Source organism: Nycticebus coucang, chromosome 4 (assembly GCF_027406575.1).
Source record: "Nycticebus coucang isolate mNycCou1 chromosome 4, mNycCou1.pri, whole genome shotgun sequence".
Lineage (NCBI taxonomy): Eukaryota > Metazoa > Chordata > Mammalia > Primates > Lorisidae > Nycticebus > Nycticebus coucang.
The window spans coordinates 8541037-8555071 of record NC_069783.1 but is presented as its reverse complement, the minus strand read 5'-3'; the positions used below and the strand labels follow the sequence as shown (position 1 = coordinate 8555071).

Genomic DNA, 14035 nt, shown 5'->3' with positions numbered 1-14035 from the left:
TATAATAGGGAATTTGGACTTACTATTGTCAAGAAAATTTTACTTACAGACTCCACCTGAATTTACTCCTATCAATTCCACAAGCATTCACTGAGTACCTACTATGTATAAGACATTGTGCTGGAATAGGAAACCAGAAAAATGAGTAATAAATAGGATTCTAGCACTTAAACACATACATTTTAAAATATATTCACTAAAATTTTACCTAATATCCATATTGGAAGTTAGAGGCTACAGTTTTCTTCTAAGATAACTTAAAATTCATAACTATATTAGTACTATTTTATAAAGAATTATATTTCTTGAAATAGTTCCCTCCCTTTAAAATTAGTATCTTGAACTTCTTGTTCTTCTTATGCCAAAAGTACAGTTATAAAAAGGCAAGAGGAAGGTAGCAAAGACAGTGTAGGATCGTGAAAGGCAGCATAATGTGGAGGAACACAGGATTTGGAATGGGAAGACCAGGCTGTAAGAATCTACTCGGCCACCTGCCACCTGATGCCACCGAATCTCCCTAAGCCTCATCAGTTGATGAGAGTCCCACTTGCCTTTCTCACCTTCACAAAAGAGAAAATACACATGGGGGCACTTTGGAAGCTCTGAAGTCCTCCATAAATTACATAAATAATAATAAAACCCACCAGAAACTCTACCCAGCAGGTGCTGGTAGCCCTGGGAAGAAGCATAACTAGAAAGTACAACTGAGCTCAGTCACAGCCTCTCAGGAACAGTGCTTATTCAGTCAGGGTGTGCAACATACTTGTTGAAACCTCACCTCCAAGCCCCAGAGACTACATGGTCACCGTTACAGGAGTATTTGTTGCCCCAGTATGTTTAAAACTACTTTTAGCTTTCTGGGAACCCTAGAATCTCCCTTTAAGTACCATAGACACACCCCCACCTTTTTAAGTCAATGGCACCGTACAAATGATAGCATTGTTGAGAGCAATATTTGTAAATTTTGATAATGGCACAACCTGGAAATCCTCTTCCAATTTTATGGATGGGTGGTTTGCAAATCAACTTCAGACATCTAGAATCTAAATCCTAAGGTAGAGGGTTTACATCTTAATCTGTAGATCTATTTTCTTAAAAAAGCAGTTACTGCTTTCCCCTCACACTAATAACACAAACTCAACATAGGACATTAGTAAGATACATAAAGATGGCAGAAAGAAAGCAGTAATATGTATTGCCATAACTTAGGAATAGGTACTTTCATATTTTGATGTATTTATTTCTAACATTTTTATGAATATTTTCATTTTATGTAGCTATAATCACATTACATATAATTTTGTAGTTTGGCTTGTTCCATTTTTTAATATAGCATAAGCATTTTCTATTCTTACTTTTTTTTTTTTTTTTTACAGTTTTTGGCTGGGGCCGGGTTTGAACCTGCCACCTCTGGTATATTGGGCCAGTGCCCCACTCCTTTGAACCACAGGTGCTGCCCCACATTTCCTATTCTTTTATTAATTCTTCATAAATATTATTTAAAAAGCTACATAATATTCCACTGAATACATGGACTACTGTTTAACTCTTACCTTTCTGTTGGATATTTTAAGTTGTTTCTGATCTTCTGTATTATAAATAAAAGGGCCAATAAAATTTATGTAGAATTTTTTTCTACATTTCAAATTATTTCTATTGAACAGACCTGAGAGAAGTGAAATTTTTCTACTCTTATTCTTTATAATATGCCTCTAAAAAGTAACTTGATAAATGTCAAATGACAATAATGTCTCTCTGCATATTATAATGGATTTCATTCTACTTGTTACTCTCAGGAAGCATTTGGCGAGAAATACTGTTAAACTATTCTCATCACCCAGAAAAAACTATTTACTACTCTCTGTATAATTACAAACACATGAAATAGATGGGTGCTATTAATTAGACTAGATTAGTTATATCTTGAAAACCCCTAGCAGTCTCCTCATAACCTAGCGTTCTCTTTATAAATTCAAGATTTTGAAATCATGATAGAATACAGAAAGTTTTCATACTTGAACAATCAAAAAGGGAAAAAAGAAAAAGAAATCTAGAACACTAATTCTGACCTACACGGTACATCAAAATGCAGAAACGAGAGCATCCAAATTCTGAAATCCCAGTTACTGCCTTCTGAAATCTGAATGAGGCATTTATTTCTTAGCCTTATAAATTATACATTTGAAAAGTTAATTTTGTTCCTGTTTTTAAAATTATTTTAAAATTATAGACAATATTTTCATTTGTATATATATGTATATATGTTACTAAACATTTATATTTATTTTTATAGTTAAGGTATATATAATTTTCTATACTACTGTCTTTTTCATACAATATATTTATTTTCTTCTTTTATTAAAAATATTCAATCCCATTTTTGATATTGCTTAGGCAATAGTATAGTCATACTATGTTTGTATTTTCTCTTAAGAATGTAAGTCCTAAATTTCTCACTTTTCTAGTCTAGCAAGAAATTCAGGATTGGATTCCACAGGCCGATTCCATTGGGGTTACCTGTGTCTTAATATATGGTGAACCAGGTCCAGTGAGGCTCTTTTGCATTTTGTACATTGCCTTGAAGAGTTCGCTATAATCTGACCAGACTTTGATCTCCATTTGTTTTAGGAACTGAAAATGGCCTATGTAAAACCAAACAATAAAAACATTATCGCAGCTTAGCTTCTGGGATTTTTAAAACATTGAGAATTTGTGGCCAGGTGCAGTGGCTTCTACTTGTAATCCCAGCACTCTGGGAGGCTGGGGCAGGTGGACTGCCTGAGCTCAGGAGTTTGAGACCAGCCTGAGCAAGAGCGAGTGAGACCCCTATCTCTATCCAGCTACCCAGGAGGTGGAGCCAAGATGGCTTGGGCCCAAAGAGTTTGAGGTTGCTGTGAGCTACAATGCTACAGCATTCTAGCATGGGTGACTGAGTGAGACTATCTCCAAAAAAAAAAAAAAAGAAACTAAAATTTATTATGTAATAATAATGTTTCATGCAAATAAACAAGTGCTATTTTTTTGACTGAATTAGACTAGGCCATGAATAAGACATATTGGAACACTTGTTACATTACACTTAGCAAACTTAAGACAAAAACCAGATATATCCTCTCAAGCATAAATGCCTCATTTCAAAATAGAACTCTATTTCTGAACAGTGTCCTTTTGACCATTTCAAATGGTCTGAATTATTTTAAGAAAGGATTTTGAGGGCGGCACCAGTGGCTCAGTGAGTAGGGCGCCGGCCCCATATGCCGAGGGTGGTGGGTTCAAACCCAGCCCCAGCCAAAACTGCAACAACAACAAAAAAAAAGCCGGGCGTTGTGGCAGGCGCCTGTAGTCCCAGCTACTCAGGAGGCTGAGGCAAGAGAATCACGTAAGCCCAAGAGCTGGAGGTTGCTGTGAGCCGTGTGATGCCATGGCACTCTACTGAGGGCAGTAAAGTGAGACTCTGTCTCTACGAAAAAAAAAAAGAAAGGATTTTGAAATTAAGCTTTATGCTATTATGGATTCTTTCAGGTGGCTCTAGAGTCTGGAATTTGAAAGAATTCTATATTCTACTTATTATAATTCTATCAATTAAAGCTTCCTCACCATATATACTACCATACTCACCAGGGAGATTGACCTCCATTAAGTATTTCATACACAAGATGTTGGGGTGAAGATAGCAGTCTTCAGTTATGTCTGGAAAACGAGGCAAATCTAAAAATCTAGCAATTTCAATTGTTTTATCATAGATATCTTCATAGTCAGGCCAAGACTGTAGTAAAAGAGAAATCATCATGTTAGCATATTTTGCAACATAAATTATTTTAAAAATATTTTCATTTAAAAATATGCATTTATTGAATAAAATTTAGAATCTTTAATATTCTATAATAACTTAGAAATTTAAACAGTAATAATACTAAATTTGAAAGTCACTAAAATTCTACTTGGTTCATAATACTCCTACTGGCCTTACCCATGATATGGTGAAATCATTACCTCTTACCTTAGAATAATCTAGAGCAGTGGTTCTCAACCTTCCTAATGCCGTGATGTATTTTCATTGTTACAAAGAGGTCATGACCCACAGGTTGAGAACTGCTGATCTAGAGGAAGGGATAAAGCTACAACCCAATTAGTTATTAATATAATGCTGTCATAACTGCTGTAATACACAAGTTTTCTTTACCCTTCATCTTCTGCACTTTCTCACTAATCTTCAAATACACAGCTAACAAATGCAGCTCACTGCTGTATACCATTCACTTGCTTCTATGTGAGTTAATAACACACTATATAGTAGCTAACAAATATATAATTCAAATTCACACTAAACTCTCCCACATAAAAGTATATGATCATCTTACAAAATTCAGGAAAATATGGGAACAAATATTACTCTTGTAGTTTTTTGCGTATGTGACTTACACTTTGATTTATAACATTACTAATATTAATACTACATGTTATTTTTCCTCATTTACTCATCTACTCACATAAGAATATTAAGTTTAAAGCCTGCTCTATCCAAGGTACTTTGGGAAATACAGGGTGAATAAGATAATCCCTCGAAGGAGTTTACAATCTAGAAGGGAAATACAGTGTGCATGAATAACCACAGTACAAAACAGAAGGTTGTCAGGTCCACAAGTAAGAAATAAAAGGCTACGGGCTCTCAGAAAAATTAACATTTCTGATATGGTAGGACTTTGTTAAAACTGGGCCAGAATATAAACATTTTAGAAACATTTTGGCAGTATCTATTCAAGTTGAGCAAGTGCACATTCCATGACAATGTAATTCTACTCCTAGCTAAGTATACCAAGTTAAGCTAAGTATACCAAACAGAAATGTGTACACATGTCCACAAAAGACATGAACTAGAATGTTCATAACACCACTACATGTCAAAGGCCTAGGCTGGAAACTATTCATATGTCTGTCAATGGTAGCAGAGATAAGTAAAATTTGATATCACAATGGAATATTATTCATCAATGCAATGAAAGATCTACATGTAACAACAAATGAATTTTCAAAATATAATGAAGAAAAAGCCAAATGCAAAAGAAAATGATTCAGTTAATATAGGATATAAAACTCAGTAACTCAGTCTAAACTTCTATGCTGTTAGTAGTCAACATAATGATTGCTGGGTTGGGGGGAGGAGAGGGGTGTGAAGAGGTCACTACTGTAAGGGAGTACATGGTGGAGCTTCTAGGTTACTGGGTACATGACCATCTTCAGCTTGTGAAAATTTGTCACACTGTATACATTTATCATATGTGCACTTTGTCTATTTTACCTCAATAAAAAGTAAAAAAAAGTGGGAAGGACAATAAAGGAAAAATACTAAATAATGCCAGTTAAGTAAACTATTTTGTATAAGAGACTCAGTTCATGTATCACCTTTGTGGGAGAAATAACCATACTGGCAAATACAGAGTTGGGAAGACCTTAAAAAGTAGAAGGTCTAACCCTATAAAATCCCTGCAGGAAAATGTCTGTAAACCTCCAGTGATAGGCACTAAACACCTTTCTCAGAGACAGTCATTTCATTTTTGATGGGTCTAACTATTAAAAACTTTTCCCATCACCTTAAATAAAAATTTGCTTCCCAATTTGAACTTAATGTCAATTCAATTACCTGAGTTACTTTAGAAAATATTGTTTTTGCCAGGTGCGGTGGCTCACGCCTGTAATCCTAGAACTCTGGGAGGCCGAGGCAGGTGGATTGCCTAAACTCACAGATTCAAGACCAGCATGAACCAGAATGAGACCTCATCTCTAAAAATAGCTGGGCATTGTGGCAGACACCTGTAGTCCCAGCTACTCGGGAGGCTGAGATAAGAGAATCGCTTGAGTCCAAGAATTTGAGGTTGCTATGAGCTGTGATGCCACGGCAGTTTACCGAGGGTGACACAATGAGACACTGTCTCAAAAAACAAACAAAACAAATTAAAAAAAAATACTGCTCTTAAGTCATGTCTTGCTCATCTTCCTCAACTGAAGGAATTATTTCTTTGTAAAATATTACTTTGTTAAATCCGGCTCATATGCAATTATAAAGGACAGGGAAATGCTTTATAATGGTATAGATGTATACTTATAAAAAACAATCATAATCAGATGGATTGCCTGTGCTCAAGAGTTGGAGACAAACATGAGCAAGAGGGAGATCCCATCTCTAAAAAAAAAATAGCTGGTGCTGACAGAGGGAGAGCAAGATGGTGGCTGAGTGATAGCTTCCTTGCATCTGGGCACCATGAGTCTGGGGAGATAAGACTACAGGCATCTCTGGCTAGTGGGATCTACCTATAATCATCCCTTTGAGGATACAGGGAGTCAGCAAGAGACTTCTGGACCCCAAGAGGAGGATGAAAACAGTGGAAAACTGGCAGGTAATCATGTGTGTTCAATCGGTCTAATCCCGCCGGCAGCTGTAAGTACAGTAGCAGCGAGACAGCAAACTGGAAAGGCCTTACCTGTGAACTGTTTTGGTGTTTTTGGACTTGGCACTCCAAAAACACTTGAAGGAACTTGAAGTGCCTTGGGGAGAGCTTGAGCGGGAGTGCGGAGAACTTTGGGTGTTGTCTGGGACCCCAGACTGAGCCGCTGAGCCAGACGGACGGAGCTAATAGTGTTTGGCTGTGGGCCGCAGGGAGCCATTGAGAGAGAACTGCCCCAACAAGGTCTGCCCTAGGGGTTGCAGAGCAAGGATCGGGTGGGACCTAGTAACCTAGTGACTGAGCAGCCTAAAGGCGGGGTCTGAGCCACCTTACAGCTCTAACCGGGGGCAGAGTGAGACCGGTTTTGGCACACTGGGTAAGGGGATAGCCACTTCACCAGTAATTCCAGCGACAAGCACTTTCCTGGGAAAGCTTCTGCTTAGCAAGTTTAGAAGCTAAAAGTGCCTTTTAAGAGGGCTGAAGAGAGACTTAGGGTGTCTACCCTGTGGGGTCTGAGAAATCAGCAGAGGCCTCCAATCCTATCAGCATTGTAATTAACATCTCATACCCCAGAAGACCACCTGTTGCCCAGACAATTATCAACAAGATATGTATACTGCTTTGTTTTTGGTTGTGTTTTTTCTTTGTTTGTTTTTTGTTTATTTTGTTGTTGTTGTTGTTTTGTTTTTTAATTTCAACCTTTTCCGTACAGATTTTTTCTTTCCTTTCTCAAGTTTTCTAGTATAAATACAATTTCCCATTGCTGCCTTTTTCAATAACTAGAACTTCATTTTTGCTAGTGTTTCTACCCCTATTATTTGGTTTTTCACCCAATTTTATCACATAAAGTTTTCTGTTTGCTTGTTTTGGTTTGATTTATAGCATTTTTGTCTTTCCTCTCTACTTGGTGGAGGTGGGGTACTGTGTCTGATCAGGTTAGCAAAGACTTGCTGACCTCAAGGGAACCACCCAACCGGGCACCCCCAGAGGTTGGGGTTTTTTAAGGTTGTGTCAAAGTACCCTACTGTACACCTATATTGCTCTGTCTCCCTCTTTCTGTGCCTCTCTTCTTTTTGTCAATATTCCTTTTACCGACCCCCTCTCCTTTCTCTATTTCCTTTTCATTCTTTCCTTCTTTCTTTCATCCCTTCTTGCTTTTCAACCTTCTCAACCTTCTGGTCCTATACCAAAAGGACTCATCGAAACCTTAGTCCACAGGCACGGAAACTTAAAGAGCAAGAGGAAGTGGAAGGAAAATTAGGGCAAGGAAATAGATAAAAGAAATCACTCATGAGGAAAAATCAATAGAAAACTCCAGGCAACATGAAGAACCAGTCCAGAACAACCCCTCCAAGGGACCATGAGGTAGCTATTGCAGAGGATTCCACCAATAAAGAAATGTTAGGAATGACAGAAAGGGAATTTAGAATACACATGATGAAAACAATGAAAGAAATGATGGAAACAATGAAGGAAACTGCTAATAAAGTGGAAAATAACCAAAAGGAAATCCAAAAACAGAATCAAATACGAGATGAATGATATGAAGAATATAGAAAGGATATAGCAGAGCTGAAGGAACTGAAGCAGTCAATTAGGGAACTTAAAGATGCAATGGAAAGTATCAGCAACAGGTTAGACCATGCAGAAGAAAGAATTTCAGAGGTAGAAGACAAAGTTCTTGAGATAACTCAGATAGTAAAAGAGGCAGAAAAGAAGAGAGAGATAGCAGAACATTCACTGTCAGAATTATGGGACATTATGAAGCGTTCCAACATATAAGTTACAGGAATCCCAGAAGGGGAAGAAGAATGCCCCAGAGGAATGGAAGCCATACTAGAGAATATTATAAAAGAAAATTTCCCAAATAACACCAAAGATTCTGACACACTGCCTTCAGAGGGATATCGGACCCCAGGTCGCCTCAACTCTAATGGAGCTTCTCCAAGACGCATTGCGATGAACCTGTCCAAAGTCAAGACAAAATTAAAGATCCTGCAAGCTGCCAGAAATAAGCGCCAGTTGGCCTACAGGGTCATATCCATCAGAGTGACTGCAGACTTCTCTAATGAAACTTTCCAAGCAAGAAGACAATGGTCATCAACCTTTAATGTACTTAAACAGAAAAATTTCCAGCCCAGAATTTTGTACCCTGCTAAGCTAAGCTTTAAAATTGACGGAGAAATCAAATCATTTATGGATATACAAACATTGAGGAAATTCACAACAAGAAGACAGCTCTACAGGAAATACTTTAACCTGTTCTACACACTGATCACCACAATAGATCAACAGCAAAGCAAGAACTCAGAAATTAGACAAAACCTAACCTCCACACTGATGCAAAAGATAAAACTAAGCAATGGACTCTCACAAAATAAGATGAATAGAACACTACCACACTTATCAATTATCTCAATAAATGTTAATGGCTTGAATTCCCCACTGAAGAGACATAGATTGGCTGACTGGATTAAAAAACACAAGCCATCCATTTGCTGTCTGCAAGAAACACACCTGGCTTCAAAAGACGAATTAAAGCTCTGAGTCAAGGGTTGGAAGACAGTTTTTCAGGCAAATGGAATTCAGAAGAAAAGAGGAATTGCGATCTCATTTTCAGATACATGTGGATTTAAAGCAACTAAAGTCAAAAAAGACAAATATGGTCACTTTATATTGGTCAAGGGAAAAATATAACAAGAAGACGTTTCAATTCTAAATATTTATGCACCCAATTTAAATGCTCCCAGATTCTTGAAACACACCTTACTCAGTCTGAGCAATATGATATCCGATAATACCATCATAACAGGGGACTTTAACACTCCTCTTACAGAGCTGGACAGATCCTCTAAACAGAAATTAAACAAAGATATAAGAGATTTAAATGAGACCCTAGAACAACTGTGCTTGATAGATGCATATAGAACACTCCATGCCAAAGATAAAGAATACACATTCTTCTCATCACCCCATGGAACATTCTCCAAAATTGATCATATCCTGGGACACAAAACAAATATCAATAGAATCAAAAGAATTGAAATTTTACCTTGTATCTTCTCAGACCATAAGGCACTAAGGGTGGAACTCAACTCTAACAAAAACGTTCGACCCCACACAAAGACATGGAAATTAAACAATCTTCTGTTGAATAACAGATGAGTGCAGGAAGAAATAAAACAGGAAATCATTAACTTCCTTGAGCATAACAACAATGAAGACACAAGCTACCAAAACCTGTGGGATACTGCAAAAGCAGTTTTGAGAGGAAAATTTATCGCTTTAGATGCCTACATTCGAAAAACAGAAAGAGAGTGTATCAACAAACTCACAAGCCATCTTATGGAGATGGAAAAAGAAGAACAATCTAAGCTTAATGTCAGTAGTAGAAAAGAAATCTCCAAAATCAAATCAGAGATCAATGAAATTGAAAACAATACAATCATTCAGAAAATTAATGAAACAAGGAGTTGGTTTTTTTTGAAAAAATTAATAAAATAGATAAACCATTGGCCAGACTAACGAGAAATAGAAAAGTGAAATCTCTAGTAACCTCAATCAGAAAAGATAAAGGGGAAATAACAACTGATCCCACAGAGATACGAGAGATCATCTCTGAATACTACCAGACTATGATTTAATAAAAAAATAAATAAATAAAAATGAATACTACCAGAAACTCTATGCCCAGAAATTTGACAATGTGAAGGAAATGGATCAATATTTGGAAACACACCCTCTCCCTAGACTTAGCCAGGAAGAAATAGAGCTCCTGAACAGACCAATTTCAAGCACTGAGATCAAAGAAACAATAAAAAACCTTCCAACGCAAAAATGCACTGGTCCAGATGGCTTCACACCAGAATTCTATCAAACCTTCAAGGAAGAGTTTATTCCTGTACTGCAGAAATTATTCCAAAAAATTGAGGAAGAAGGAATCTTCCCCAACACATTCTATAAAGCAAACATCACCCTGATACCAAAACCAGGAAAAGACCGAACAAAAAGGAGAATTTCAGACCAATCTCACTCATGAATATAGATGCAAAAATTCTCAACAAAATCCTAGCCAATAGATTACAGCTTATCATCAAAAAAGTCATACATCATGATCAAGTAGGTTTCATCCCAGGGATGCAAGGCTGGTTTAACATACGCAAGTCCATAAATGTTATCCACCATATTAACAGAGGCAAAAATAAAGATCACATGATCCTCTCAATAGATGCAGAAAAAGCATTTGATAAAATTCTGCATCCTTTTCTAATTAGAACACTGAAAAGTATAGGCATAGGTGGCACATTTCTAAAACTGATTGAAGCTATCTATGACAAACCCACAGTTAATATTTTACTGAATAGAGTAAAACTGAAAGCTTTTCCTCTTAAAACTGGAACCAGACAAGGTTGTCCTCTGTCACCTTTACTATTCAACATAGTGCTGGAAGTTCTAGCCAATACAATTCGGCAAGACAAGGAAATAAAGGGAATCCAAATGGGAGCAGAGGAGGTCAAACTCTCCCTCTTTGCTGATGACATGATCTTGTACTTAGAGAACCCCAAAGACTCAACCACAAGACTCCTAGAAGTCATCAAAAAATACAGTAATGTTTCAGGATATAAAATCAATGTCCACAAGTCAGTAGCCTTTGTATATGCCAATAACAGTGAAGATGAGAAGCTAATTAAGGACATAACTCCCTTCACCACAGTTTCAAAGAAAATGAAATACCTAGGAATATACCTAATGAAGGAGGTGAAGGACCTCTATAAAGAAAATTATGAAATCCTCAGAAAGGAAATAGCAGAGGATTTTAACAAATGGAAAAACACACCATGCTCATGGATGGGCAGAATCAACATTGTTAAAATGTCTATACTTCTCAAAGCAATCTACCTATTCAATGTCATTCCTATAAAAATATCAACATCGTACTTTCAAGATTTGGAAAAAATGATTCTGCGTTTTGTATGGAACCAGAAAAAAACCCCGTATAGCTAAGGCAGTTCTTAGTAATAAAAATAAAGCTGGGGGCATCAGCATACCAGATTTTAGTCTGTACTACAAAGCCATAGTGGTCAAGGCAGCCTGGTACTGGCACAAAAGTAGAGACATAGACACTTGGAATGGAATAGAAAACCAAGAAAAGAACTAACATCTTACAACCACCTAATCTTCGATAAACCAAACAAGAACATACCCTGGGGGAAAGACTCCCTATTCAATAAATGGTGTTGGGAGAACTGAATATCCACATGTAAAAGAATGAAACTGGACCCACACCTTTCCCCACTCACAAAAATTGATTCAAGATGGATAAAGGACTTAAATTTAAGGCATGAAACAATAAAAATCCTCAAAGAAAGCATAGGAAAAACACTGGAAGATATTGGCCTGGGGAAAGACTTCATGAAGAAGACTGCCATGGCAATTGCAACAACAACAAAAATAAACAAATGGGACTTCATTAAACTGAAAAGCTTCTGTACAGCTAAGGAGACAACAACCAAGGCAAAGAGACAACCTACACAATGGGAAAGGATATTTGCATATTTTGAATCAGACAAAAGCTTGATAACTAGGATCTATAGAGAACTCAAATTAATCCACATGAAAAAAGCCAACAATCCCATATATCAATGGGCAAGAGACATGAATAGAACCTTCTCTAAAGAAGACAGACGAATGGCTAACAAACATATGAAAAAATGTTCATCATCCCTATATATTAGAGAAATGCCAATCAAAACCACCCTGAGATATCATCTAACCCCAGTGAGAATGGCCCACATCACAAAATCTCAAAACCGCAGATGCTGGCGTGGATGTGGAGAGAAGGGAACACTTTTACACTGCTGGTGGGACTGCAAAGTAGTACAACCTTTCTGGAAGGAAGTATGGAGAAACCTCAAAGCACTCAAGCTAGACCTCTCATTTTATCGTGCAATCCCATTACTGGGCATCTACCCAGAAAGAAAAAAATCCTTTTATCATAAGGACACTTGTACTAGACTGTTTATTGCAGCTCAATTTACAATCGCCAAAATGTGGAAACAGCATAAATGCCCACCAACCCAGGAATGGATTAACAAGCTGTGGTATATGTACACCATGGAATACTATTCAGCCATTAAAAAGATGGAGACTTTACATCTTTTTTATTAAGCTGGATGGAATTGAAACACATTATTCTTAGTAAAGTATCTTAAGAATGGAAAAGCTTAAAACTAAAAAAAAAAAAAAAAAAGAATGGAAAAGCAGTGCTTGCTTCGGCAGCACATATACTAAAATTGGAACAATATAAAGAAAATTAGCATGGCCCCTGTGCAAGGATGACACACAAATTCATGAAGCATTCCATATTACAAAAAAAAAAAAAAAAAAGAATGGAAAAGCAAGAATCCAGTGTACTCAATACTAATATGAAGCCAGTAGACAATCTAATACATGCCCACATAAGAGAAAAACTCAGATCAATTCAAGGTGAGGCGGGGGCAGGGGAACAAGGGAGTGGGGGAGAGGGGAGGAAGGAGGGAGAAGGGTGTGCTCCCACTTAGTGGGCACAATATTAAGGGGTATGGAACACATCTTGGGAGCAGGACACAATTATATCGGAGACTCTACCTAAAAATGCAAACATTATAAACCTAATTCTTCGTATACTTAAATTAACCTGAAACAATAAAAAAAGTTTATGCTGGGCGGTGCCTGTGGCTCAGTGAGTAAGGCGCCAGCCCCATATACCGAAGGTGGTGGGTTCAAACCCGGCCCCAGCCGAACTGCAACAAAAAAATAGCCAGGTATTGTGGCGGGCGCCTATAGTCCCAGCTAATTGGGAGGCTGAGGCAAGAGAATCACCTAAGCCCAGGAACAGGAGGTTGCTGTGAGCTGTGTGATGCTATGGCACTCTACCGAGGGCGATAAAGTGAGACTCTGATTGTATAAAAAAAAAAAAAGGTTTATGCTATAATTATCAATCTATGGTCAATCTGTAGATAAAGAATACAGAGTAAATTTCTTTCAATCCAAAGTTGCAATATGGGCTTTGAAGCCTTTAAAAAAAAAAAAAAGTCAGAATAGAGTAATTTTTCTTGTACACTAAAATACTATCAACTGTATTCTAATCTGTAAAAGAGAAGAAAGGAAAATGTAAGTTCTTAGCCACCTTTGAAAGGAAGGTGTCTTCCTTTATATTTCTAAAATTAATTCAATAAGACCTCTGCTTTATTTTGTACAAAACTTTGAGCATCTTTTCAAGTTAAGACAATTTTAACATCACTGTCAAGATTTATGGCAGCCCTACTTCTTCTAAATAATGCAGGTAGGACGTGCAATTAAGTACGTTTATCTGCAAAAACCCCAGAATACCAGATATTAGATGGGGTGGCTCACACCTGTAATCCTAGCACTTTGAAACGTGAAGGCAGGATAATTGCTTGAGCTCAGGAGTTCAAGACCAGCCTGGACAAGAGCCAGACCCCATTGCTACTAAAATTAGAAAAACTAGGTGGGCATTGTGGCAGGTGCCTCTAGTACTAACTACTTGGGAGTCTGAGGCAAGAGGATTGCTTAAGCCCAGAAGTTTGAGG

The 14035-nt window shown here is 37.3% G+C and overlaps 1 protein-coding gene and 1 non-coding gene across 4 annotated transcripts in view; one reads left to right on the top strand and one right to left on the bottom strand.

The window, feature by feature from the left end:
• TAF1B (TATA-box binding protein associated factor, RNA polymerase I subunit B) overlaps positions 1-14035 on the bottom strand; it is an 87988-nt gene that overhangs the window by 25414 nt on the left and 48539 nt on the right. For all 3 annotated transcript variants that reach the window (XM_053589689.1, XM_053589688.1, XM_053589690.1), the window contains exon 9: positions 3619-3766. In XM_053589689.1, coding sequence (XP_053445664.1) covers positions 3619-3766 — 148 coding nt within the window. The remainder of the gene's footprint in view (positions 1-3618; positions 3767-14035) is intronic.
• LOC128585135 (U6 spliceosomal RNA) lies at positions 12707-12813 on the top strand. The gene has a single exon (XR_008379880.1). It is a non-coding gene; the product is annotated as a U6 spliceosomal RNA (small nuclear RNA).